Source organism: Prinia subflava, chromosome 20 (genome assembly GCF_021018805.1).
Source record: "Prinia subflava isolate CZ2003 ecotype Zambia chromosome 20, Cam_Psub_1.2, whole genome shotgun sequence".
Taxonomy (NCBI): Eukaryota; Metazoa; Chordata; class Aves; order Passeriformes; family Cisticolidae; genus Prinia; species Prinia subflava.
In genome coordinates, this window is record NC_086266.1 from 4,533,268 (window position 1) to 4,560,401 (window position 27,134).

At 56.7% G+C, this 27,134-nt stretch overlaps 1 protein-coding gene across 4 annotated transcripts in view; it reads left to right on the top strand.

Annotated features, from left to right (window-relative positions):
• DLG3 (discs large MAGUK scaffold protein 3) overlaps nt 1-27,134 on the top strand; it is a 75,029-nt gene that overhangs the window by 32,910 nt on the left and 14,985 nt on the right. For 2 of the 4 annotated variants that reach the window (XM_063416778.1, XM_063416776.1), the window contains exons 5-13: nt 5,746-5,799; nt 12,623-12,673; nt 15,623-15,747; nt 16,209-16,378; nt 16,732-16,868; nt 17,970-18,114; nt 18,238-18,397; nt 21,992-22,148; nt 22,469-22,571. In XM_063416778.1, the coding sequence (XP_063272848.1) occupies nt 5,746-5,799; nt 12,623-12,673; nt 15,623-15,747; nt 16,209-16,378; nt 16,732-16,868; nt 17,970-18,114; nt 18,238-18,397; nt 21,992-22,148; nt 22,469-22,571 (1,102 nt within the window). Of the gene's footprint in view, nt 1-5,745; nt 5,800-12,622; nt 12,674-15,622; nt 15,748-16,208; nt 16,379-16,731; nt 16,869-17,969; nt 18,115-18,237; nt 18,398-21,991; nt 22,149-22,468; nt 22,572-22,838; nt 22,953-27,134 lie in introns of those variants that run through there. The other 2 variants (XM_063416777.1, XM_063416779.1) reach the window with 2 other exon arrangements.

The following is a 27,134-nucleotide window of genomic DNA, read 5'->3' on the forward strand; positions in this document are numbered from 1 at the left end:
TGCAGAAGGTGAGGAGAAGTGCAGAGTTACTTTATCCAGCCCAGTTCAAAGGAAGGGTGATTCATCTCTGGCCAAGAACTCCTTCAGCCTCCAAAAGTTTCCATCCTCTCTTTTCTTTTACTCCCTGTCCCAGCCTGTGGGAACCCTGAAGGATCAACTCTCCCTCAGAGGTCTCCAGCTCTGTCGATGCTCCCAAGCAACCTCAGCTCTGGGCTCCAGGTAAAGCCCAGGAGAGCAAAGAGAGATGAGCACAGGGATCCATGAGGATGGGACCAGCCCTGGCAGCACTGTGGTACCTCTCTCCTTGAGAATGGAAGGGTTAGGTCAAAGCATGGATTTGGTCTTGAGATGTCAGAAAACCCCTACATCTCATGGGCCAGCGGGGAGCAGGCTTCAGTCTGGGAAGGGATATGCCATGCATTGCTTCCTAACAGGAGGAATGTGAGGTGGCTTCCCTAGGAACAGCCAGGTGAGAACCAAGGGGGTCTCTGGGGAGCCAGGAGCAACTGGAGGGAAGATGCCAGCACCTCTCTGCTCCACACACCTGCCCTCTGGCAGGGGCAGAGCCGAGACTCAACCCCTCCTTGCCTCAGGGAGCCTCAAGAGTGGGCTTCTGTCTGGCCTTGATCTCGAGTACAGGAGGAGCTGTGTCCTCTCAGGTGCAGTGGGAGCTACGTGTTGGGCTCTGGCTTGATGCAAGAATAGCCCAACATTGGGAAAACGTGGGGCACAGGGCAGGCAAGCCTGGCACAAAGCAGCTGAGCGTGCCAGTGCTCACCAGAGTGGGTGGTGAGGAGCACGGGCTCTCTGTGTGTGCTGGGCAGGCAGGACCTGAGCTTGTTCCTGTGAAATCAATTCAGCACCTTGCTACAAACCTGCTCCCCACAGCAGCAGGAGCCTGTTGGTGTCAGGGCACCCTGCAGCCAACCCCAGTGGTGCAGCAGCCTCGCATCACCCTCGGTGTCCCCGTGCTGGTACCTGCTTGTTCACAGCTGGAATTTGGCAGGCTTGGGGCCTGTGACAGAGCAGCAGCTTTCATAGCTGTAAATGCACAGCTTTCTCCATGGTTTAACACCCTTTAAAAAAAAAATCAAAGCAGATGGAGCTGGACTACAGGCAGCTCAGTGTCGGGCCTGATTAGATAATTCTGTTGGGCATTCCCCCACTTGTGACCTCTGCCCCTGAGAGCTTTTAAAGGGATGTAAAGACCAAATTTCACTTATCTCCAGAGCCATTTCCTTCTGAGTGCTACTATTATACCTCAGATGATATGCAACAAAAGATATTAAAAGACAGATTGAATTTTCGCTCTGATCCACTGTGGGGAAATAAAGGAGTTAAATTAGTACTTTTCTTCTCATGCATTAGCCCAGAGTCTCCAGTACTCACTCTGTCCTGCACATTCCTTATTGCATGACACACAGGGCACGCCACCCTCCTGCAGAGAGCAGCTCTGTGTACTGGGCCTGGTATTTGGCATCTCTGGAGGCTGCTGTTGTTCCTGTTGCTGGTTAAGATGGAGATGTGTTTATGTGTGATCATAATCCAGTTGCCCTTGTCCTGGGATATCTGTAGCATGTGTATTTTGCCTCCAGGAGGTGCCTGGCCTCTGTGGGCTGACCCCCGTGCTGGTTCTGTGGAGGGTGTGAAGCTTTGGGATCTCACTTCTGGAGACATTATCTTGGACTTTCAGTTCAGCCTCCCTGCCCAGCTCCTGTGTGCCAGCCCTGAGAGCATTCCTTGGGGAAATGCCACAGGGCAGGACCCAATCCTCAGCAGCAGGCTGGTGAACCTCCTCCATTTACGTGTAATTGCAGCTTTTCTTTTGCTTGGAAGTTTTGGAAAATCATCATGTTTTGCAATTCCTACCCTTGTGCCAGCAGACAACAGCAGTAGAAATGCGGTGAGGGGTGATACCTGTAGAGGTTTGGTGCTCCCAGGTGATTGTGTTAGTGTCACTAGGCTGCCAAGTGGAGCCCAAATAGCACCAGTCCCTCTCACATCACCACCCAGAGGGGACATCTGAGTGTTTCTGAAAGGTCATATCCTGTGCCTGAGATTTTTCCTGAGCGCTGCTGACCTGCCTGGCTGCTCCCTGCACGTGCTGCAGTGGTATTGCTCCAGCCTGCTGTGGAGGAGGAGACATCCCCTCTGCCCTGCATGCAGACCCCCAGCCTCCTCCTGGCTTGGGCTGGCTCCCTCTCTGGGGGCTGCCTGGGGCAGATTGCTGCTCCCTTCATCAGCACTTGGGCTGTGGCTGCCACTAGGACTGTCGTGCAGAGCTCAGTGACTGCAAAGCTCTGCTTCTCTCAGCCCCCGGGAGAGCAGAGAGCTCTTGAATCCTGACCTTCAAACTTCCTCCCCCTTCACCAGGGTTCCCTTTGACTCCTGTTGCTGCCCAGATTTTCTCAGCAGCTGTCCTCTGCCTCACTGGCTTTGTGCCCAGATCGATCTCTCTGCATCTGTGCCGTGCCCTCCTCACTCCCCAAGGTCCTCCTTGAGTCCCTGCAGCCTCCATCCCTCAGACCAAGTGCCTCTGCCTGCTGGAGAGAGTTCAGGGCACCTCCAGCCCCACTGGACTCTGGTGATCCTGCTGCCATGGAGTGAGCACTGTAGGACTTGGAGCTCTTCTCTTTCCATTTGTAATCCCCCCCACCCCAAGCACAAACAGGGTTTGGTAAATAATATTGTGATGAAGGGGGTTAGATGGAAGAGATCTGACAGCCCCCATTGAATGTGATCTGAATGCACAGCCCTGTTCCCTCTCCTCCCTGCATGCAGCAAACCCCTGCTCCTTAGGGCATAAATTACTTACCATTCCCCATAGAATTGAGGGCATGGTTAATTCAGCAGCACATTCCTGCTGCCCAGCAAAAATTATGACACTCTCTCTCCTCCCCTGGCTAGCAGAGCTGTCGGTACCTCTGCCTGACGGGTGGAGGGAGGAAAAAGCTTTTTATTTTCAGGTCCTCTGCTTATTTCTGAGTCTTAGGTCTTGTCTGTCTCTTCAGTAGGATGGGCAAAGTGCAAATATTGAAATATTTGCAAGTGGAAGTCAGAACTAATGCCCAAACACCTTTAGTAGTTAGGATAGCTGGCCACAGGAGGCAAGTGGGGATTTCCTGGTCTGAGTTCCTCCTGACCATGTGTGACTTTGTTTTAGAGCAGCGACTCACATTCGGTATCTCCTGGGTCCCATCTGGAGCCTGAGTGGGAAATTGTGCTCCTAGCAGTATTCTGAGATGTAAAAAATCACTAGTGTGGAATGGCTGCGAAGGATGCTCAGTGCACAGGGAGCAGCCTAAACAAAATGTGTCCTTAGGGCTCACCACTGTGTGAGCGAGGCAATGTGATGTGTGATTTTTGGGCTATTATTAATTCAACAAAGAGTGCAGTGGGGCTCGGTGGAGGACTCAGGCTGGACCTGCAAAAGCCTCTATAACATTATTATATAGAGCACTTCTCCCTGGGAGGGATCCAGACCATCATTTGTGGAGCTGAATTCCTTTTATAAATCATGGGGCACGTGATGGGGGACAATCACTTAGGCTGCCTCTTCTGCATCCTTCCTGGAAACTCATCTACTAAGAGCTGGCCTCTGGATGTTCAAACCTTGATATGTTACTGGTTGTTAATTGCTGGCAGTAGAAGTGCTGCTTTTTTTGCCTTGAGATGAGGAATCCCTTCCTAGAATTGCACTGGGGACTAATAAAAGCCACTGCCAGGTTTAATATATTCTATCTCTCAAATTATCTGGATTAAATACAAGGACTGTGTACTGCCAGAGAGGGGATATTCCCAGTTCAACATTGCTTCTGGGCCTTGGAGATCCCAAGACACTGGACCTGAAAATTGTGATTCTCTTTTGTGTGGGGGAAGGGTTTGGCAGGAGTGCTTGGAAGTGGTCATATTTGCCTGAGTTAGGGAATTAATTGCCATAAAAACTATGGTTTTGTAACCAATAGTTACTGCTGCAGGAAAGATCAGAAAGCATCTGAATAAATCAAATTAACTACCTCCTGCTCCATCCATATGAGAGCAGAACCTTCCAGGGCAGGATTTAAACCACAGCCTGGTTGGCCCTTAACTCTCTCAATTCACTAATTGAGGAGAGTGAATAGTCTAGAAATAGGGTCAGCTCAGACAGGACGTGGTGGGGATGCCGTGCTGGGCTGGGGGGAGGCTGGTCCCAGTCAGGGCCGGGTAAACCCAGGCAAGGGCCATGAGGAGGCGGCCGGCTCCTGTGAAAATACCACGGGCTCACAGGCTGTGGGGCCGTGTGGCCCATGGACAGACAGCGGCAATTGCTTCACTAGGCTTGACTGGCTGGCTCTGCTGTTCGTGATGCCCCAAGGCAGACGGTTCGCTTCACCTCCCCCCGGTAATTCGCGTCTCTCGGCGTGTCTCACCCTGGCTGCCGCTCTCCTCACGAGCCTGGGGATGATGAAGCGAGTTCCGACTCACCGCTGACCTTCCAGGCTTTGCGCTGCTCCGCCGTGTGCCTATGAGGAGCGTCAGCCTTGGGTTTCGCCTCTCTTTTGGCCGCCCTCCTTCGCTCCGTCCCGGAGCCCGCAGGCTCAGCGGGCCCCGCGCCTTCAGCAGCCGGCGGCGCTGGACAGCTCCGGTGGGCGGGCGCTCCCCCGGCCCACCGGCCCGGCCCTCCCGTTCCACCACGTCCCTCCGGCCGCCCTTGGTCCTCCTCTGGCCGCCCTGGTCCCTGATGGCCGCCCTGGTCCCTGATGGCCGCCCTGGTCCCTGATAGCCGCCCTTCCCACTCTGGTTCCTCTGGCTGCTCCGACTGTCCCGTCCCAACCCGTCTCGTCCCGCCCTGCCCTGTCCCGTCCCACCTGGTCCTGTCCCGTCCCGTCCTGCATTGTCCCTTCCCGTCCCTTCCCATCCCGTCCTGTCCCACCCCGTCCTGTCCTCCCCTGTCCTGTCTTGTCCCATCCTGCCCTGTCCTGTCCCGTCCCGTCTCTTCTGGGGCCGCCCCATCCCTCCGGCCGTTCTGGCCGTCCCGTCCCACCCCTATTCTCTCTCTGTCTCGTCCCGTCCCCTCTCGGCCCTCCCCCGGCTCTCCATCCTCGCCCATCCTCTCTCCCGGGAGAGCCGCCCTCCCTCCCCGGCCCTGCCCGCAGCCCGGTGCGTGCCCCGGGATGTGCAGCGAGCCCAGGGACAGCCCGGGGAGAGGGACACAGAGAGAGCTTCAGGGGAGCCCTTCGGGACAGGAGGATGCCCGTGCTGCTGTGCAGGATGAGCCGAGGCAGAGGAGTAATGAGGATAAGGGACCAAATGCTGTCACCTCTCCCGGGGCATGGTGCTCCTGTGCTTAGAAGGAACAGCTGCTGTTGGAAGGTGCTTGAAGGCCTGATGTGCTGGCAGTAAATTCCTCCCTCAGAACGGCTGCTTTCCCTACTCTTCATATCTCCTAACCCCTCACTAATGTGAATTTCAGGTACATTTTGCTGCTGGTGGGAGCCTGACACGAGCCTGAGAGAATTTCTGCTCTTCCCTACCCCCTTCCCAGCAGCCAAGGCCATGGGGTGTTTGGGACACACCAGGCCTCAGGATGATGCCCAGAGCCACACTGTGGCCCTGCTCCTGTCCCTGGAGGAGGGACAAACAGAGCCCTTCCTGAACCTCTCCCTGCTGCCTGGCCTGGAGGGTCTGTGATGGCATGGCCAGGGGACCACGAAGGGCTGGGCTCGTGGCTCAGCTTGGTGACATCCCCCTTTTGTCTCCTCACAGGCCAACCCCGCTCCCATTCTCGTGAACACAGACTCGCTGGAACAAGGGCTCTCTGTAAGTCTCCCAGTTTCCTTTTGCTTCCTTTGATCAAGTGCTGCATTTTTCCCTGCTCAGCAATGCAGGGAAGACTTTTCCAGCTCAAGGAGGCCCTGGTAAGGCAGCAGAAGATCCTGATACCCAGGCCATGTCCCCACAGCTCATCCCACCCCTAAACCTTTCTGGGGCTGAGTGGCACTGTGCAGAGCCAAGCAGGAAATGCTGGGGACTCCAGCACAGGGAGGTCCAAGGCAAAAGGCCCCAGCAGAGGAGCTGGGCATCCAGGCTGGTTGTGTTCAGGGTTAATCACACAGCCATTTTCTCTGCCTCCCATGCAGCGGGGTTGAGAGGCTCTGCTGGGGCATCCTTTACCTCCCTGCACTGCCTCAGCCTCCTTAGGCAGCCCTGGCCCCTCAGGAAGGGTGCAGGGCTCTCTGGGTGCTTGCTGGCATCTCACCCACCAGTCCTCAGGGCAGCAGGGCCCATCAGATGCTGCTCCTCTCCCACTGAGGGCTGCCAGCAGCAGAGCAGAACTTGGTGAGTGTGTTTGCAGCCACAGTGCGTTTGGCACTCCTGGCATAGTATAAGATAATCCTCCTCAGTTTGTTGCAGGCAGCGTTTGCACCCTGCTGCATCCATCCCCAGAACATTTGTAACTCATTCCTGCTGATGAAGGGAGGAGGGTGGCCAGCCTGGGTTTCTGGCCAGCAGCACTGGCTCTGTGCTTGTGGGGTGCTTCCCTTTTTTTTGCCCAAAGGAGCCCTGTTAACAGCTTGCCAGGGCTGGGTGCTTTGCACTGGGTTTACTTCTGATGCATCAAACTTCAGCTGCCTTCCACAGCAGTGAAGCAGCACCAGGACTCAGAGCTGGGGTGGGTTCATCTTTGGGTAATGGGCCACAGGTGACTCCTGGGGGTTGAATTTCCCCTGTAGAAAACTGCAGATCTGAGCCCACAGCCTGTGCTGGGGGTGACAGTCACTGATCCCATCCATCCAAACTCAGCAGAACATGCTGGGAGCAACTGCCCTGCAGGGGTCAGCAGGGCCACCAGGTTGTAACTGTGACCTGCTGGCTGTGACCTGGTGTGTGTCACCACTGGGGTGCCTGGGGCAGCCCATGCCCACAGCAGGGGAGATACCCCAGTTTGATTCCTCTGAGCATCCAGCCTGGAAACCTTCCTGCCTTCTATTTCACATTATACCAGGAAACAGGCCTTGCTCCATCTTTTCCTTCCCTGGGCTGCAGGATTCCTCAGGCTTCAGAGAAAACAACTCGCCAAAACCTCAGCAGTTTCCCAGGTCAGCAAAGGAGCCACACCAGGAGCTTGCTGCAAGCACAAAAATGCCAAATCTGGAAGCGTGGGATTATTTTACAAACCCAAAACCTGAAGCCTGTTGGTACAGTGTGTATTTGGAAGGGTTAAATTGACATCTTCCAGTCTTTAATTACTTAACTATTCAGTGCTTTCCTTAATGATAAACAGATGGATGTAGTCTAGTTCCTTCCTGTTCTAGCTCCATTGATTGCATTGGACTGGCTGCTGGGCTGGATTTGGCCCCAACTGTTTATCAAGAAGTCTGTTCTGCATTTCAATGTCCCTATCCACCCACTTCCATCCCCAGGAGCACGTAGCACCAGCAGCACTGTAAGGTGGGAGCTGCAGCACTGGCATGGCTGGGGCTCAGTGTGTGGCTTGAGCAAGAGCCCGGGGCCCTCAGGGTGTAAAAACCCAAATAACCCATTATAAAATGCCTGCTGTATTAAAAGCATCCCTTGAAGGATAAGGAGGGTACCAGAGGGCATCACCCATGCCAGCTCCAGGCTGTTGCTCACAGTTTCATATCTTGGTGTATTTTGCCCAGCATGTCCATAATGGGGAGACAGAGAACTGGGAACAGAGTTTCCATGGCAGATGGGGTCTCTGCCTTCCAGAGCTGCCTCTCTGAAACTAAACAACTTCTTGCTGCCAGGCAGTCCCAAAATGAGCAGGGAAAGTCACTCCAAAGCCCTTGATGAGTTGAAGGTTTCAGAGCCTGGGTCCTTGCAGCCTGATTTGGTGCCTCATTGCCCAGCAGTGAGGTGCAATCACCTCTTCAGTTGCTTAAAATCCAGGAGTGAGGAAGACAAGTGCTTTCCAGGCCTGATCTCAGCCAGTGAGTCCCTCACACTTTGGTCCCAAGTGGGGCACACCCCAGTGCCAATTCCTGCAGGAGGCTGTGGGGTCCTCCCAGCAGCTGCTGGGGCTCTCAGGCTGCAAACCCCTTCCCTCTGCCCAAGCTCAGCAGGTTGATCCCCGCAGCCCTCTGGCAAAAGGCTGAGCAGAAATAGGGCATTTATCCATTCTGGGCACTGCCCACAAGGGGGTTGAAGCCAGGGGATAGCTGGAGGGGAGTCAGTAGGTTTCAGTGCTGCAGCAGGACGCGGGGAGGTGAAGGCAGGGAGCTCTTGACCTATTTTCCCTGGGCCCCCTGCCATGTGCAGGCAGGGAGAGCTCTCCTGTGCCAGCACTGGCAGTGCCTGTGCCAGCAGGGAGGTGCCCATTGCACCCTCTGCCCTGGCACAGGGCTGCTCCCCTTTCCCTGTGCTGGGGCAGGTGTGGAATGACCCTTTCCCCATGCTGGGGCATCACCAGGTGCCCTCCGCCCCCAGGGCTGGCTGGCACAACCAGGGGCTGGCTCTGCAGCCTTCAGATCCTCTCCATTATCTCAATGAATGGCTGCTCCACCAGCAGGTCCCCAGTGCTCATCCTCATGACATCCTAAGCACAGGATATGGGCAGGATCTCGCTCCAAAAGGGCCTGTGAGTGGTGTTTTCCTTCCTGCAGGTTATTTCCCCTTGAAGGTTGGCTGTCTGGGTTGACAGAGTTCACCTTGAAGGTTCCCCTGGTTGGCTGTCTGGGTTGCATTTGAGGAACCTGATCTTCATCTTATAAATCTGTCTTTTTTTTATTTTTTTTAAACAAACAAGCAAGCAAAAACCACAAAAAACAGCCAACCATCCCCCAACCCAAAAAACCCACCCCAAATCCTTACTCTGCAGCAAATTGCAAGGGGTGTTCCATGTGCACTGTTGTGGTGTTGGCCAGCAGAGCCTGCAGGCAGCTTGCAGAAGCTCTGGAAGGTGTGTGCTCTTCTGTTTGTGTCCTTCTGTTTATGAAACGAATGTTAACTCTGCAGCCTTCTGTTGATGAGCTAAATGCCCCCATCAGTAACTATTTCCCTCCTGCTCAGAAGAGGAGAGGGCCAATAAAGGCTCCTCTTTCCCAGTCCTCAGGTGGGCTTGTTGCATGGGAAGGGCCTGGAAAGAAATACCCATCCTCTTTTCCATGAGAAAGCAGCTGATGCTTAGGATCAGGATGTGCTGGGAACAGCTGATTGTCTATCCCCTGACACTCCTGTAAGCCCTGCAGGTGTTACACGAGGAGAGCAGGGTGTGGTGCGTGCTCCCACCACGGAGGTGATGGAGCCAGGCATCTTCCCACTGGAGATGGCCCCAAACAGGATCTGGGGCACTGGCAAAGGACAGGGGGAGCAGCCTGCAGCAGAGCCGGGTCCTGGCAGCTCTGATGGGCATCATGGGGAGGTTTTTGCCATCAGTGAGTGACTGGTATTTGATTTTCCAACACTGGAACGTTCGCTTTGTTGGTTTGTTCCCTTGGTTACGTGGTATATATTAAGTTCTTCATTTGGCTTCCTTATACAATTAACTGGCATTCCATTGCGTGGATTTTGAAAACATAAGCAGAGCTAAAAACATCGTGGTCAGGCCTGGCTGACCCCAGCACGCCTGGCCAGTGCGGGCTGCTCCCAGCAGAGGCCAGCACCTTCACCGGCGGTGTTCTGAGCAGCGCAAAAACAGCGCTCAGCATCGGCAGCGCGGGGGTTTGGGCAGATTTTGGGCTGTCCCAGCTCAGCTGCCTGGCAGCACCGGGGTGTCTGCCGGGGTCTGCGAGCACCCCGGGCCGCTCCTCGGCTGGCTCTCACCACGGCTCGCAGATTGTCACGGCTTCCCGCAGATCCCCCATCCCGGAGGGAGGGATGTGTACGCCGCTCCTCTGCGGCCGTGGGTGTGCGCACGGCTGGCTGTGTGGCAACCGCGCCGCATGCCAAGGCACAGAGGACAAGGACAGTGTGTGTAGTAGCGGAGGGTGCCAGCGATCGGAGTTGCTGGAAAGCCGGGGAGAGGCGGCGCTGCGCCCCACGCAGCCGGGATGCCAACTGCGGAGAGGGGCTGGGCTGGGGCTGCGCTGGGCAGGCTCTGCCGGGGGAGGCTGTGCTGGGGGCGGTTCACTCGGGATTAGTCAGAACGGGAAGGTGAGAGGAGGGAAAGGCAGCCCATGCCAGAGGGGGAACCTGTGCGAGGGAAGCGGTGCCCCTCTGTACTGTGGCAGAAGGTGGCACTGACCGCGTGTCCCTGACGCTCTGAGGCTGTCAGGGGTGCTGCTGTGTAATCCCAGCATTTCCAGTGTTTTTCTGCTGCAAGAGCCTCCTGTAAGAGCTAGCCAAAGCCTTTCCCAACGTGCTGGGAGGATCTGAGCATCCTACTATCAGAGTATCTGGATGTCCTAGCCCTGAACTGGCACCAGGCACAGGGCACATCCAAGAAGGGATGACACACTCACCCTGTGTTCCCTGGAGCCTCATTCCCATCTCCTTGCCCATCCTCATCCTTGAAGCACAGTACAGGGTTGGGTGTGGGATTGCTTTGGCCTCCCAGGGCAGGGGATGAGGGGGTGTGTGTCACAGGTGGCACAGCCCTGTCCCAGATCCTGTCCCGCAGAACTGCTCCTCTGCCTGGGCCCCTGATTGTTGCCACCTAGGAAAACTCCTGTTTCCTCTTCCTACCTATCAATAGAGCCTCACTGTTGCCTCTCTGGATTTTCTTCTGTGAAAAAAGATTTTCTTCTGTCAGGTGAAGGCTTCAGCATAAAAAATGATTGCTGTCCCCTCCATGGAGTGACCCAGCACTCTGGGGGTGTGGAGGATGGCAAGGCTGTGCCTCTGCAGGGGCAGACAGAAAGGAGCTGCTGGTGCCTCATGAGGAGAGCTGTGTCCAAACAAAGACATGCCAGCTCCAGTTCGGGATACCGAGCACATACAGAAAGTGGCTCCATATGATCTGTGAGCCATCAGTTAATGGTGGATGTAAAATCAGATGAGGAACCCTGCACACTGTGCAGAGGCCACAGGCAGAGGCAGGACTGCACAGGGAGGGAGGTGTTTGCCCCCTGAGTCCAGGGTTCCCCTGCCTCTGCCTTGTCATACAGAACTACCCATGTCCCATCCCTTGTTTCCCAGAATGACTCAAATTATGAGGTTGAGTTCAGCCCCCTCCAAAATAAATGTGGGTCAACAGTGTGCCCTGGTAGCCAAAAAGGCCAACCTTGGCCTGGAGTACAGTGGGGACAGCATCACCTGACAGGTGATGACAAGGGAGGGATTGTCCAGCTCTGCTCCCACTGGGGCAGCCTCCCCTCGAGTCCTGGGGCCACAATAAAAGGATATAAAGCTATTAGAGAGTGCCCAAAGGAGGCTCCAAAGGCAGTAAGGGATCTAGAGGAGACCATATGAGGAAAGGGTGAGGTGACTTGGCTTACTCAGCCTGGAGGAGACTGAAGACAGACCTCAGCACAGGCTGCAGCTTCTTCAGAAGGGGAATCAGAGGAGCAGACACTGATCTCTTCTCTCAGGTGCTCAGTGACCTGAGGGAAGGACTAAAAGCTGTGCCAGAGGAGGTTTAGATTGGACATTAGGACAAGGTTTTTCACACAGAGGGTGGTGGGGCTGAACAGGCTCCCCAGGGATTGGTTGTGGCCCCAAGGCTGCCAGAGCTCAAGGGGTTTGGACAGCACTCTCAGGCACATGGTGGGATTGTTGGGGGGACTCTGCAGGGCCAGGAGTTGGACTCCATGACCCTTTGGGTTCCCTTCCAGCTCAGGTTTTTTTTTAAACTGTTGCTGTTAAGTGTTGGATGTTTCAGCAGCCAATTGCATTGCAAATCTTGATAAATTTTAGACCTTTGCAGCTCTTTCTGGCCTGATCCTGATGATCTGGAGTGAAACTGCTGCATTTTTCCTGTGCATTGTTGATTATGAGGAAAATGGATTTGTTTTTGAGTCTACATTTACCATTTTACAGCCTACAATTGCATCCCTTTTTGTTTCTATTCATTATGTTTCCAAAAGCTCTGCTTTGATACCTTGGGTATGGAGACTTTTAAGCGTGGGGATCAGTGTGGTGTGCAGCACTGAGACAGGCTACACCATTTCTGTACATAAGGGCATCATGATGTTTTCACCTCTTACTGTGCCCCACTCTCTCACACCTTCTTTCCTTTGCACCCAACTAATTTAGTGGAATAAATTATTCTGAATTTCCTGTTAATACAGTCCTGCTACGAAAAGATTTAAAAAGTATAAGCTGCTAAAGGTGTTCATTATGTTATTATGCACAGACATTTTTTTCCCTTTAAATGGACCGACCTCCTCTCTTCCCTTCCTCAAGCAGTGAGTTCCTGAGGTTAATTATATGCTGCGTAACAAAGGTGTTATTTCTTTTTGTGCCTTCGGTTGTGTTCCTTTTCATGGCTGGAGAAATGAGCTGGGAGAATAAAGGCTTTGCACAGAAGTGCATTAAAGTCAGTGGGCTTTGGCTCATGCCCAGAGAGAAAAGCAGCACATGGTTTAATTCCAGGGCAGGCTCAAGCACTTGCATTTAAGGTTTTTTCAGCGGTGATGGTGCACCTTTTGGGCTGGATTCCTCATGTTCAGCTGTCAGCGAGGAAAAACAAATTCCCCCGGGACCAGCAGAGAGTCGTAACACGCTGTCTCCCTCTCTCCAGATGAATGGCAGTGATGGGATGTTCAAATATGAAGAGATCGTCTTGGAAAGGGTAAGCACTCCTTACTCACCCCCCGGCAGCTCCTCCCTCTCGCCCACCCCCGCCGCAGCTCCCCCCGCATCCCCGCACAGCCGATGGGGAGGGGTTTTCTCTGCTCCCCGCTCTCCCTGGAGGCTTTCACGGGTCTTGCACCTCCTTTGCCAACCTGGCCCCCACCAGGGTGGGCTTGCTGCTGCCCTCTCCCCCTGCACACCCCTCCAGAAGGGAGGGAGGAGGGATTCTCCTTTGCCTCCCTCTTTCACACCCCCACCCCCACAAACCCAGCAGCGCAGAGCATGGGGAGGGAGGGGGGGCTCTTTGTCATTGCCTTTGTCAGCAAACAGGGGAGTGGGGAGCTCGGCTTGTGCAGACACAGGGCTGGACACGGGGACCAAAGCCACCCTGCCACCAGGCTCCCCGGCACCCTGGGGCACACGGCCTTGGGATGCCAAGCCACAAGAGCAGGTTATTTAGTAAAACAAGCCACAGTGGAGGAATTTCCTGCTCAAGCCTTTTCTTTGCTGGCAACACAGAGGTGATGGCATGTGCCACACCATCTCCCCTCATTCGTGGGTTTATCCAGCACCACCAAGGGCTTTCTGGTTGCCCAGGAAGCAGCAGGGGAGGAGGGATGGAGAGGGAGGGGAAAAGCTGGCCCGGGGTTTACTCCAAGAGACAGGCACAGCCCCGCTGGCTGGGAATGGCTGTGGTGGGAGGCTGCCCGCGGCTCTCCGGGGCACACCTTGCCTCCCCCTCGCTGCCGTGCCAGGCTCAGCCCCGCCGCGGGGCCGGCGGTGCAGGGGAAGACACATCACTCATTATTCTGTTCCTCTCTGCCTTTAGTCATCTCCCTCCTTCCCTTGGCTCTGCATCACGGAGGTGGGTGGACGGAAGGTTATCTGGGGCTGCCGCCTCACCCACCGCTTCCCCGGTGTGCCTGACGAAACCAGCCCAGGGGTTCCTTCCTTTTTGGGCTAAGTGCTTCTTGCTCCGGGCCCGAGCCACAGGCTAAAGCCTTGCTTGAGGGATTCAGAGCATCCTCTGTCCTCAGCCCGTAGTGGGAACAGGGGAAGAGCTGGCAGGACCACACAGATAGGCAACACTCATTGATGCCCCCATTTCAAAGCCCCAAGCAGCAATTCATTCTCCAAGAGCAAGAAACTGTGAGGGAATGTCACTGCTTAGCAGCCTGGGCTAGCATGGACCATATCCAGGTCCTTCCCCTTCACCTGGTTCCTGGTGGGATACAACAATCCTGTCCTAATGCAGGAGAAGCACCCTGGTGCCTGCAGGTGAGGCTGTCCTCTTGCTGGGCTGTTTGGCTTCCAGAATTGACCTCACTGGTCAGTCACTGTTATTAACCCTTGTCTTTGTTGTAAACACAAGTGTAAATGCAGCAGCACTTGGGGGGCAATAATAGCAGAAACACAATCTGCAGAGGGACATGGCTTTGTGTTTACCCACCATACATGTGTCCACAGCAGGAGCTGCCCTGGGATCAACCCTGATGGCAGCTGAGAAATCCCTCGAGCTCCTTTTTGAGGTTTATCAAAACAAAAATTAACACATCCCAGATGATTTCCAGGTTTTGTAGCTAACCAAGGACCTTCCATAGATAGGCACAACAAATGGCTGGAGATCATTTTGCAATCTCACCTGCCTTGCTGAGGCCAGGCCTGGTCTCTGTGACAGTCAGGAGCTTTTTTTGAGCTAGGCACAGGATAATCAGAACCCAGCACAGAGGAAAGAGAGCAGCCTCAGACCCTTTACTGTTGAATGCCTCCGTGTCACATACCAGCCAAATCCCAGCTGGCCAGAGAGCATCTGGGAGCGCTGTGCAGTGACAGGCATTGGTGGCTCCTGCTGCTGTGTCATGAGCCTCATGAAGGCAGCTCTGCATGGCTGCAAGAGATGGTGCCGGGGCTAAATTGCTGGAGAGAAGTGCAGGCCCCAGCTGGCTGTCAGTGCTAAATTATCCTGGGGAGATGGAGTTGCAGTGCCACAGGTCCCCTGGAAGAGTAGAGCATCCCCCATCTCCCACTGAGCACTGGGGCCATGGGGAGCCAGGAGAGCTTGGCCTGAGCCTGCTCCAGTAGGAGAGAGGCAGGCACAATAGTATGTGACTAAGTGTCAGCTCTTCCACATGAGGAAATAAGGCGAGAAGCCATCTGATTTTCAAGGCAGAGCAAAAAAGGCAGGAATTGTCCACTTGCATCAAGCATGGATCTGGAAGCAGTGCCTGTGAGTGTGTCACTAATGAGGATCCTGCAAGTGGGAGAGGCAGCACAGGGCCACAGCCACTCAGTCCTGAGATGCTAGGGAAATGGCCTGGAGATGAGCTGTGGTCCCTGCCTTCCCCCCAGGCATAATTCGGCAGGAGAAGCTCAAGTGATGCTCCAAGCATGTCTGTGAGGGAAAGGAGACAGAACTGGAGAGCCCACTCCATCCTGATAGCCACCTCCACCGTAACCTGTAAATTTTGGCATCAGCGCTGCTGGTCCCCAGCTTGGCTCTGTGCCAGGGCCACATCCCGGGGTGCAGAGGGCCAGGAGTGGGCTGCTGCTGACTGGCACGGAGCAGTGCAGGCTGCGGTGTCTCCTCCTGGGGAGCAGCCAGCAAGGGGAGGCTTTCTCCGCCAAGGACCACCTCCTCTTCCCCCGGCTCCCCGCCTGCCTCAGCCTCTCCGTGGAGACGCGGTGGTGAGGGAGGTCCTCGGCGGCTCCCACTCTCCCACTCCATCTGTTCAGTGCTCCACGCTGCTGCGCTCCGCTGAGGAGCGCCAGCCTCTCCTCCGGCCACCATCCCTCCCTCTGCCCCCCGAGCCGGGCACCCCGGGGTGTGACAGATGCTGTGAGGGCTCCTGTGCCCCAGGCAGTCCCACGGCTGGGGGGAACCATTTCGGGAGGGCTGGCAGCAAGCGGTTGCCCCTGGGGGAAAGACGCGGCGTTCGATTTCCCGCAGGGTAACTCCGGCCTCGGCTTCAGCATAGCGGGAGGCATCGACAACCCCCATGTTCCAGATGACCCGGGGATCTTCATCACCAAGATCATCCCCGGGGGAGCTGCAGCCATGGATGGCCGTCTAGGGTGAGTACAGGGCTGGGGGAGTGGTCAGGCTGTCGCCCAGGATCTCTGCATGGACCCTCTAGGCCTAGCCCCTTTTCCCAGCATGGTCCCTGGCCTTTATATATCTCTTTCCCACAGCCAGATCCCCTCAGGATAGGGATGTCCACCATCTCTGGTCACCAGCCTCCTGTCTATAGCCACCCATCCTCCCCTCCCTGTATCAGGCTCCATCCCACTACAGCCCAGGGCAGGGATCCAGCTTTCCTTCTCATCTCCCATCTCCATCAGTGTTGCCCTATAGGGACCAGCTCCACTCTCCCCAGCTTTGTGAGAGACCCCTTTCTCACCCCAGCAGGGCATGATCTGGCCAGCATGAGCATCTCTCATTTGCATGGCTGGAGGAAGGGGGCAGAGGTGACCAGAGGAGGGTGGCGTGGGCTGGTGGCTCCCCAGGGACGCTCAGGGCCACCCTGTGCCCGCAGGGTGAACGACTGCGTGCTGCGGGTGAACGACGTGGACGTGTCTGAGGTGGTGCACAGCAAAGCCGTGGAGGCCCTGAAGGAAGCCGGCCCTGTGGTGCGGCTCGTGGTGCGCCGCCGGCAGCCCCCGCCTGAGACCATCATGGAGGTTAACCTGATGAAGGGCCCCAAAGGTGAACCCCTCGCTCTGCTCCCTTGGCCAGGGTGCCCCACTGCCCCACAGGACCGTGTGAGATGTCATGAGAAGGGGGCAGCCTCACTGGGGGTGCAGGATGTGGGGTGGCAATGCTGCAGTGCAGGATGCTGCAGGGTGGCCCAGCAGCGTGGAATGCTGTGGGGCACAGGGTGTGGGACACACCCACAGGGCAGTGCACGGTGGCCAGGCTGGCCCCAATGGTGGCCCATTGCCTGCTGAGTTTGGGCAGGGTGCAAAGCCCAGGGAGGCACAGGGGCTGTGGTGCCAGCCCAGAACTCTGTCTGTCTGTCTGTCTGTCTGTCCCTCACCTGCATTCTCACTCTCCCTCAGGCCTGGGGTTCAGCATTGCAGGGGGCATTGGGAACCAGCACATCCCTGGGGACAACAGCATCTACATCACCAAGATCATCGAGGGCGGTGCTGCCCAGAAGGACGGGCGCCTGCAGATCGGGGACCGGCTGCTTGCGGTAAGCCCCACAGCCACAGCCAGCTCTGGGGTGAAGCTGAACAGGTTCCACTGTCACACAGTGCTGATCCTGAACCATCCAGGTCCCACTGTCACACAGTGCTGATCCTGAGCCATCCAGGTTCCACTGTCACACAGTGCTGATCCTGAACCATCCAGGTCCCACTGTCACACAGTGCTGATCCTGAACCATCCAGGTCCCACTGTCACACAGTGCTGATCCTGAACCATCCAGGTCCCGCTGTCACACAGTGCTGGTCCTGAACCATCCAGGTCCCACTGTCACACAGTGCTGATCCTGAACCATCCAGGTTCCACTGTCACGCAGTGCTGATCCTGAACCCCAGCACCCATCCTGTCAGCAGCTTCACCCCTCTTCCCTGGGGCTCCTGCTGGGGTGTTGCTGTGGGAGGGCAGGCACAGTAATGGCTGCAGGCAGGAGGGCCAAAGCCAAGGTGATGGGGCCATGCCTCTGGAGCTACTGTGGCACCTCCCTGTGCTGGTTTGAAAGCAAAACCAGTGAGAGACGCCAAGTCAGAAATACAATTTAATAGGAGAAAGAAAAAAAAAATAAAATAAAAGCAATAGTACAAAAGACCACTGAGAGTCAGAATACAACCTGACACCGTGTTAGTTAGGGTGGTGGTAGCAGTCCAGATGAAGCAGTCTTGTTGAAGCAGTGATCCTGTAGAAAGGTCTGCTAGCTCTTGTCCTCTGGGAATCCACTGGGTAAATCCCAGATTATATCCAGGTGGGAATGCCTGGCTCCTCCCCCTGGGCAGAGCATCTCACAGTGGGCTGATATTCTATGAGTCATGCGGTGACTTGGTTGCCCATTGAACAGAGAGAGCTCCTGGAGGGAGTTACCTGTGAGTCAGGGGCAAGGCCTTGATGGCCCATGAACAGGAGATGGGAGGGAGGGAGGGGGCAAGGGAGGGGGCAAGGGAAATACTGGTTCCAACAGTTCCTGAAGATGGTGATAGAATACATACTTTGGGCACACCTTACATTGTAATCTAGGACCCTCCCCTGTGGAAAACCACTCCCTCACTGGCCCCTGCCCTCCTGCTCAGCTGTGTCACCCAGCCCTTTCCCCCGGCAGGTGAACAACACAAACCTGCAGGATGTGCGGCACGAGGAGGCAGTGGCCGCCCTGAAGAACACCTCTGACATGGTGTACCTGAAAGTGGCCAAGCCTGGCAACATCCACCTCAACGACATGTACGCGCCCCCCGACTACGCCAGCAGTACGTACGCCATGGGCACGCGGGGCACCTGAGCGGGGCGGGCTGGGGAGCAGGGCTGGGCTGGTCTCCACGTCCTCACTGCGTGTGAATTTCTGCTCCTGATGACCTTCTCCTCCCCTGCAGCCTTCTCAGCCTTGGCTGACAACCACATAAGCCATAACTCCAGTCTGGGCTACCTGGGCAGCGTTGAGAGCAAGCCTGCCTATCCCATCCCTCCCCAGGTGACTCCGTCCCGGTACTCGCCTATCCCTCGGCACATGATCGGAGACGATGACTTCACCAGGTGAGCACAGGCATGAGCATCCCTACCATGCTCCTTCTCGTTCCCTCACTTCCCCTCTGTGGGGGCTTGACATCACCCCCACTGCCAGTGCAGAGCCCCCAAAGGCCGTTTGTAGGTGCATGGTGCAATGCTTGAGGTCCCCATAATGAGCTCTGTGCTCGCCCCCTGAGACCAGCCCTGCTGTGTCCAGCTCTGGCTTTGCTGCATTCACTCCCTCTCCAGTCCCTCTCCTACTCTTTCACCAGCCTTACACAACTGCATTTCAGCTTCATTCTCTTGCTTATTGTACAATACCTGGAACACAAGGTGTTCCCTGCCCTTATGGTGCCATCCAGCAGTGTCACAGGCTCCCAGGATGTCCCCAGGTGGAGCTGTGCCAGGGGTGAAGGGCCAGGGGGAGCACAGCCCTGTAAACAAGTGGGCTCCCTCCCACCATCCCTGAGACTGGCATCCCAAACCACCTGCACTCAGGTGCCATTTCAGGGACTGCAGCCTCCTGTCCAGCCCTGGCACAGCGCCCTTTGCCCCAGCAGAATCCTTTATGCTGCATGAACAAGTTTGTTTCCTGAAGCCAGGAAATAAAGAGAAGCACAAAGAAAACATTGCTCTGAGCCTAAATGCAGTATAAAACTTCTCCAAAGCCTCAAGCTGAGGGTGGGAGAGCGAGACCTGGAAATTCCTGCTCTACCTGCTGCTTCTTACAGCTTACCCTCTTCTTGTCACAGCCGTGGGGCCTGTGCTCTGAATGTGCTACCCCCAGGGCCAGGACTGTAGGGCTTAGGCTGATTTCCAAGGACCAACCCTCGACTTAAGCTTAGGGCTGGCTCTGCTGTTTGGAACAAGGTTGCAGGCTGTTTTTGGGAGTGTGCCCATAGTGGAAGATGCAGTAGCTTTGTCCAGGATTCTCCCATTTTACAGGTCAGTGGTGGATGCTGGAGTGGGAGACCCTGACTTGCCATCTGCCGTCAGGTCTGCAATCCTCCTGGGGAGTGTCTGCACTCATCATGTCATGGGGCTTTCTCCCTTCTTGGTGCTCAGCCACAGCTGGGTGTCTGCACGCCATGGCCTGTGCAGCACTGCCTTCCACCCGCACCCCACCTCTCCCACTGGTCTCAGCACTATCAATGCCAGTTCTAGAGTCTCTTTCTGGCACTGCATCCTCACCAGGTGTAGCAGCTTCTGTGCTCTCAGGGCACTGGGGGATGATGCCACAGGCAGGAGCAGTGCTGTCTGCCATTACAGTGCACCACAGAAGGGACTGAGTCCCAATATGTGGAAAACACACCAGAGACACAGGTCCCACCAGGATGTCCCTTCTGACATGTGCCAACATTGTGGGCTAGAGAGCAGAGAGAGCAACCCAGCTTAGGCTGGCCACAGCCAGTGGCAGTGGCACAGTGAGGGCTCAGTATTGAACTGGCAGTGTCAGTGGCACAGTGAGGGCTCAGCAGTGGCCCAGTGGTGGCTTGGCAGTGGCAGTGACACAGCAATGGCTTGGTAGTGGCCCAGTGGTGGCTTGGCAGTGTCAGTGGCACAGAAATGGCTTGGCAGTGGCCCAGTGGTGGCTTGGCAGTGGCAGTGGCACAGAAATGGCTTGGTAGTGGCCCAGTGGTGGCTTGGCAGTGGCAGTGGCACAGCGATGGCCCAGCAGTGGCTCAGTATTGGACTGGCAGTGCCAGTGGCACAGGGATGACCTGACAGTGGCACAATGATGGCTTGGCACTGGCCCAGTGGTGGCATGGCAGTGACACTGGCAGAGCGATGCCTCGGCAGTGGCCTAGTGGTGGCTTGGCAGTGACAGTGGCATAGCAATGCCTCGGCAGTGGCCCAGTGGTGGTTTGGCAGTGGCAATGGCACAGCCTTGGCTTGGCAGTGGCCCTGGTGCAGCACGTGCTGGTGGCCACTAGAGGATGGTGCTGCCTTGTGGAGGGCCCCACTGCAGACAGGCTGGCACCAGTGTGCCCCTGTGCCCAGACACAGCCCCTTGCTGCCCAACAGATCCAGCCTGCAGTGGGCTCAGCACTTCCCTCATGCTTCCCAGGACAGTGCTCTTGCCAGCCATTCCTGAGGGAAAGCAGAGGTTCAGTATCCAGCCTCTCCCATGGGCACAAGTGCTGCTTAGATGTGTTTGTGGCTCCAGTGACCCTCACGTCCTGCAGCACCTAGGGCTGGGAACCAAATAATCTGCATTCCAGTGAGCTCCACCACTGCAGACCCAGCACAGCCCACAGGATCCCCTCAGCTGCTCTGTGCTGAGGTCCCAGTGTTAACACTGTGACACTCAGCATGGGATCTGCCTGGAGGATCCTAATCACATCTCCAGTGACATGGATGGAAGCCAAGAGTGCACATCATGACTGAGACTTGTGATGTACCTGTCTGGGGCTTCATTTCCTCTCCTGATTCTTGTAGTGTCTCTTTATCTTCCACCAAACTGTCTGATCCTCAGGTGCTGGGGATGATTCCCCCTACACTGAGTTGAGGTTGAGCCTCCTGCAGGCTGCTTGGGCAGCAGCAAAACCCAAGGGGCAGAGCAAGTTCATCTCCTGGTTGGAGGCAGGGTTTGCAGACCCAGAAACCTGACCTATTTCTTCTCCTGAGAGAACTCTAGCCCTAGGCACAGCTTTGCTGCAGAGGGACTGATGGCTGCAGCCCTCCCTGCCCCCTCACAACTGTCCCTAAGCCAAGAACTGGTAACATTTTGAAGACTTGGGGTTGAGAAACTTTTGACAGAGCATTTTCATGGTTTTCCTGATCTCTTGATTCTGGTGTGTTCCAGCCCCCCCCAACCCCAGCGTTCTCTTAGCACAAGTCTGCCAGCATTTTAGGGTGCCTGGGCTCCTGCACCTTTCCTAACACAACCCAGAGATTTCCCTCTGATACCTGGCAGGTGAGGGGTTGATCAGGCTGCTGAGCTCAATGTCAGGCCTTTGCTCCTTGTGGTACCCGAGGCAGTGCCCAGGATCCAGCCATAGCAGATGCACTGATGGTCTCCAGTATCATGCTGGCTGACAGTCAGCCTGTGCTAATTGTCTGGCATCATTTACTCCTTATTTCAATCCAGAGCTTGAGCTGGGAGCTGCCTTTGTTCCCATCACATTGTTTTTTTCTCCCAGACAAAAACTGATGCAGGAGTTTTGCGATGCCAGGCTGTCTTCCTGCTTTTGCCTGCCTATTGTTTGAGCTGTGATAGAATTAACTCATCATCAAAAAATTTAGGACTTCTGTTGAGCTGTGCAGAGTCTGTGGCACTGGAGGGGTGCATGGGGTTGTAGGCACGCTTGCCATGCTGTGGAGGGGCTTGATCCCACTCCCCTGGCTCATGGCATCTGATGCCACCATGCAGTTCAGTTTTTCTGTGTGCCATTTCACGGTGGGTGCTCTGTCCCTGTCCATGCTGTGTCTCATGTCACACCGCCTGTCACCTCTTCTGGTTTGTCAGTCTCCACGGTGCTGGGGGCTGAGTCACACCAGGCTGCACTCGGGTGACTCCAGCCCCATCAACGTGCCACAAACCCTGGGCACAGAAAATCCTGTCACCAGCTTTGCTGCTCCTCACCCTGATGTCTCCCTGTTCCTTACATATCCCTCCAGGGAGCCCCGGAAAATCATCCTGCACAAAGGCTCCACCGGCCTGGGCTTCAACATTGTTGGAGGGGAGGATGGCGAGGGGATCTTTGTGTCCTTCATCCTGGCTGGAGGCCCTGCTGACCTCAGCGGGGAGCTGCGGAGGGGAGACCGCATCCTTTCGGTGAGTTGGTGGGGCACCCTCTGCCCCTTCACGGCCACCCGAGGCACAGCTCTGTGGGACTCATTCCGGGTGCGGAGGTGTTGACACGGCCCCGGGATGCCCGCGGTGGGGGCCTGGGCTAGCCGGGGGCAGGTACCGGGATGCCGGCACTGGGAGTGCCGGTACCAGGCGTGGCACTGTGGGTGCAGTGGCAGAGGGATGAGGCTCTGAGAGTGTGGGTGCCGGTCCGGGGGCGGTGCAGCGGGGCCGAGGCGCCGGGCAGACCCTCTCGATCCTTGCCCGCGTGGCTCCGGTTGAGCGGAACCGCTCTGTCCCTGCAGGTGAACGGCGTGAACCTTCGCAACGCCACCCACGAGCAGGCGGCGGCGGCGCTGAAGCGGGCGGGGCAGACGGTGACCATCATCGCGCAGTACCGGCCCGAAGGTACCGCCACGGGCGAGCAGCACCGGGACCGGCACCGGCATCGGGACCGGCACCGGCATCGGGACCGGCACCGGCACCGGCACCGGCACCGGGACCAGGGAGGGGCGGGCGGGGCATGCAGTGATGGGCGTGGCTATGCAGATGAGGTGGGTGTGGTTATGCACATGAGGGGGCGTGGCGCTGGCGGGCGCGCGGGTCGGGAGGCCGGGGGTGGGGGGCTGCAGGCGAGGCGCCGGCGAGAGGGGGCGTGGTCTGAGGGCGGGGCGGGCGGCGATTGGCCGGCGCTGCGAGGGGGCGGGGCCTGGGCGTCCCGCCGGCCGTGGCTGCGCGGCTTTGTGTGCGGGCCGGGCGGGTGCGGGGCCGCGGCCGCCCCGCCTGCAGGTGAGCGCCCACCGCCGCACGGGCGGCCCCGCCGGCACCGGGGCCGCGCGGGGGCTCCACGGGACGGGGTCGTCTTCGGGGGAGGGGGAAGAGCTCTGCTTGTTGGAGGGCGTCGCCGCGAGGCCCGGCTCCGTGGGGTCCCACGGGCCTTGCTGGAGCGCCCCCGCGGTCGGCAGAGCTCGGGGGTCCTGGAGGGCGGCCACGGTGCGGGCGGGGCTGGAACCGGGGCGTCGCTGCTGAGTTGGGGCTCGTCCCCACCTCTGAGCATCCCACCTGCGGCGTCACCCCGAGCCTTTCGTTATGGCTGGTTCACATTCCCTCGGCAGCGGAGGGGGCTGGTGGTCCCGCCAGGGGCAGCGGGAAGGGAGCGGCAGCTGCCCGCACAAAGCTGCCCTGGGCGGCAGCGCTGGAGCGTGGCCGGGGCTGGGAGGGCGAGCGCTGGGAGGGTGCCCCGGCAGGCAGCGAGGGGCCAGGGCTGATCCCGGGGCTGCGGCCGTGCCCGGGATGCAGCCGTTCCCGTCCGCTGGAATGGGTGTCCGTCCTGGGCTCCGCTGGCTTTCTCCACCAGCTGTTCTAGTCCTCTCCAAGGAGGCCCGTGTCCCACCCTAGGCATGCCCTTCACCTCGTGCCTTCTCTGTGGCCGGCATCGCTGGGCACTGTCCCGCTGTCCTCCATCCCATGGCAGAGGCCATTGGGGCGCCGAGTCATTGGTGCTGCTCAGGGCTGTGCTGTGGGTGTGGGGTTTGTTTGTTTTGGCTTTTTTTTCTTTCTTTCTTTCCAGGAAGCGCTTAATGTTCTCGTATTTCTGGCTCCCTTTGCCACTTGAGATTTGGCAAAGACGCCAACCATGAATGGTTCTGAAATGTCAAACTGGACGAGATGTTTTGAAACCCCCTTAGACCAAGGCGGAAATGTCAGTGTGTTGTAGCTGGTGACTTTCTGTGTCTGTGATTGTTCCTGGCCCGTGTGGGCAGCAGCACCCGGCACAGGGAAGGGGAAGGCAGCATTGTGGCTGTGGAGTACAGGCTGTTGTGTCTTGGAATTGCCCTCAGTGCTCCAGAACTTGATGGGCTGGGAGTCATGGAGAAAGATCTCCCTGGTGTGAGCCAGGTGTGGGTGAGGCTCACAGGCCGTGTGCTCTCAAATGTTTGCCTTTATGTCTGCCGTGTGGAAAGAGCAGGATTGTGGAGGGCTGGATTGTAGGATGGCCGAAGGAGGAGATGCTGGTGGAAAGGGGATTTGAGAAGTTCTTCCCCTCTAGCAGGGGTGGAGGATGGCACCTGTGTCTCGTACCTGAGCGTGGGCAGGGCTTGCCTTGGGGTGCTGAATGAGTGCTCTGTGCCTGACCTCGCTGGGGCTCCAAAGGGGCAGGGAGGCTGCTGGGGCAGGTCTCAAGGGATGAGGGGCCCTCCCTGTTTGCTCCTGATAGACACTAGGAGGGAAAAGAAGCAAAGACCAAACCAAGAAAGGTTAGCAAGAGGCGCTGCTGTCCTGCATTTCTTCTGAGCACCTTTGACCACTGCTGCCTGCTGTTGAGGAGGGAGAGCGATGATTCCTCGGAGTTTTTGTGAGATCTGTTCCCTCTGATCACTTCTCCCTCTGACCTTTGCCTGCTGCTATCACCAGGGCTTGGATTTGGCAATTCCCCCTCCTCACACCCCATGAAACAAACCTTTGACATCCCTCACCTGAAAATACAAAAAGTCACATTATGGCTAGTCTGTTCAAAGGGAAGTTCCAGGGCTGTGCAATGAGTTTTAAAAGCTTCTGATCTTTCCCTGTGGCTGTGCTTCTGCTTTCCTGGGCCTGTGGAGGGATGTGTCTGTGCAGAGCGAAAGTGTCCGGGGTCAGGGTGCTAAAATGCTGGGCTGAAGCTGTTGGTAGTTTTTGCGAGTGGCTGGGCTGAGACCTGTGACTGAGCATTTCTGGGCTCTGCTGATGGCCCAGCCTGGGCCTGGGCAGAAGTGTTTGGGTACAGGGCTTTCTGTGTGCTCAGGAGTTGCTTTCCCCTCTGTGCCAACACCTTCTCCTTTGTGCTGTCTCCTGGTGCCCAGATGCAGAGCCAGGGCTTTGCTGGCCGTGCTGGGCGTGTTTGCAGGTGTGTCACACACGTGTGCTGGCTCTGGGATCCTTGGGGCAGGCAGGTAACCCCTGCCTGGTGCTGGTGGTGTGCAGCCTGCTCACACTCAGGGATTGCACTCCCAGCACGGAGCTCACCCCAGGGGACAGAATCAGACCAGCTCTGGGAACACCCACAGCCTGGAAAGGGAAAAGCAGTGGGAGGGTACAGCGGTGTTTTTGTCCAGCTGCTGAGTGAGGAGGGCAAACATCCTGGCACACGATGGCACTCAGGGTGAGAGGGGCCGGCTCACCTGTTACATACTTTCCAGGCTTGATAAACGTGTCCTGAACGTGTTGAACGCTGTGGGGATCAGCCCTGGCTCACCTCCCTGGGCAAGCTTCCTGGGAGGGTTTCAGCTGCACAGGAGAGTCAAGGTGCAGAGCTGAGGTGGCCCTAAGTTAGGGAGCAAAGGCAGGAGCGCTCCTTGCTGGGGGTGATCTGCTGGTAATTGTCTCAGACTGTTCTAATGTGCAGTTAAAGGGGTGCCCATGGCACCTTGGAGTAGCCTGTGCTCAATCCTGTGGTTTTCTTGCCTCCCCTGCTCTGGAGGGAGGCAGCAGGTTTGCTTTGGGGCTGGCTGCTCCCCCACTCTTTGCTGGAGCACATGGGTGTTGTGGCTTCTTGGAAGACCCTTCCTAGGGCAGGACTGTGTTTGCTCTCTGGGGTTAAAGCCAGAGCAGCCCTGTGTCCTTCAGTTTGCCACAGCCGGCCTGGTTTGTGCTTCTTGACACGTCACTGGGCTTTTCCCACCCTTCCAAGCAGCGTGGCCACTCCAGCAAAACTGGGAATGTCCCTTTTTGTGGAGTGCCCCAGCTGGAATGGGGGCCCTTGAGAGCTTTGCCCCTGGGCTGCATGCAGGGGGATGCATATGCCATTTCTGGCAGGGCAGTGGCACCCACAGGTCACCCTTCTAACACTCCCACCCTGTGCTAGGGGTGGAGAAATCTCCTTTTGCCCTGTGTTTCCAGTCCAGTCCCAGGCAGTGCATCCTCCACACTCGTTGTAGAGGATGTGAGTCTGTGCAGCAGGAGCAGGGCTGCCCTCAGGGTGTGTGTGGGATCTGTGCCCCCAGCAGGGCTGTGATAACCTGCCTGGGGACAAGGGCTGGAGTGCTGCTTTCTGGGGGAAACAGCCCTGCTGTACCAAAGAGAGTTTAAGAAGAAGCTGTACCTGCTTCTGACAGATGTTCCTCTGGGATTCAGGAACTTGTGGGTATTCCAGGGCAGAATGAGCTGTGTGGGGCAAGAGATGTGGAGTCTGCTAAAGCTCCGTAAAACCCTGGTGCTGCTTTGGTGGCACAATTCACTTTTCTTGTAAAATAAGCCTTGTCCATGCCTTGCTGCCTCTGTGTCTCCCTCTGCCAGCAGGAAGGCAGGTGAGGCAGTGGGTGCCCCTTGGCATGGGGCACCTGGGGGTTCTCATGGTCTCCACATTAAGCAGCTGACCCTGCCTGGTGTTGCAGCAACTCTGGATGTTGCATGGCAGGAAAAGGGGCTTCACATGGAGTTTCTGTGTGCCACTTGGCAGTTTTTGTGTGTACTGCTTTTTTTTTGTTGTTGTTCCAATCCTTAAGTAAAAATGTATCTTGAGCAACTGGGTGTAGCAGGGGGATACCCATAGAGTCAGGAAATGCTGAGCTGCATCATCCCATAACCCCAGCCCTGCTTTTGTCTGCACTGACAGTGCATGGGAGAGGGGCTGGCTCCCAAACAAAGCCCACAGAGCATTTCTGAGCAGTGTTGCTGCTCCCCTTGTGTGATGTGGCTCCACAGCCCCAGCACAGCTCTGGCTCTGCTCTGCAGCCAGCTCTTGCCTCCACAGCTCAGCTGCTGTGCTCCCCTTCCCAGAATTAAAATCCAAGCCACATCTAAACCACTGGGTGATGGACAAGGCTTTCTAGGCAAGTCCTGCAGCACAGATGAGCCTGATCCTCTCTCACCTGTAACTGCAGGATCTGCCCAAGTGACAAAATCAAGGGTGTGAGGTGAGATCTGGCAGTGTGGGCTGTGGCCGTGCCAGCAGCTTTCCTGCAGCTGCACTTTCCTCATTCAGCCCTGGGT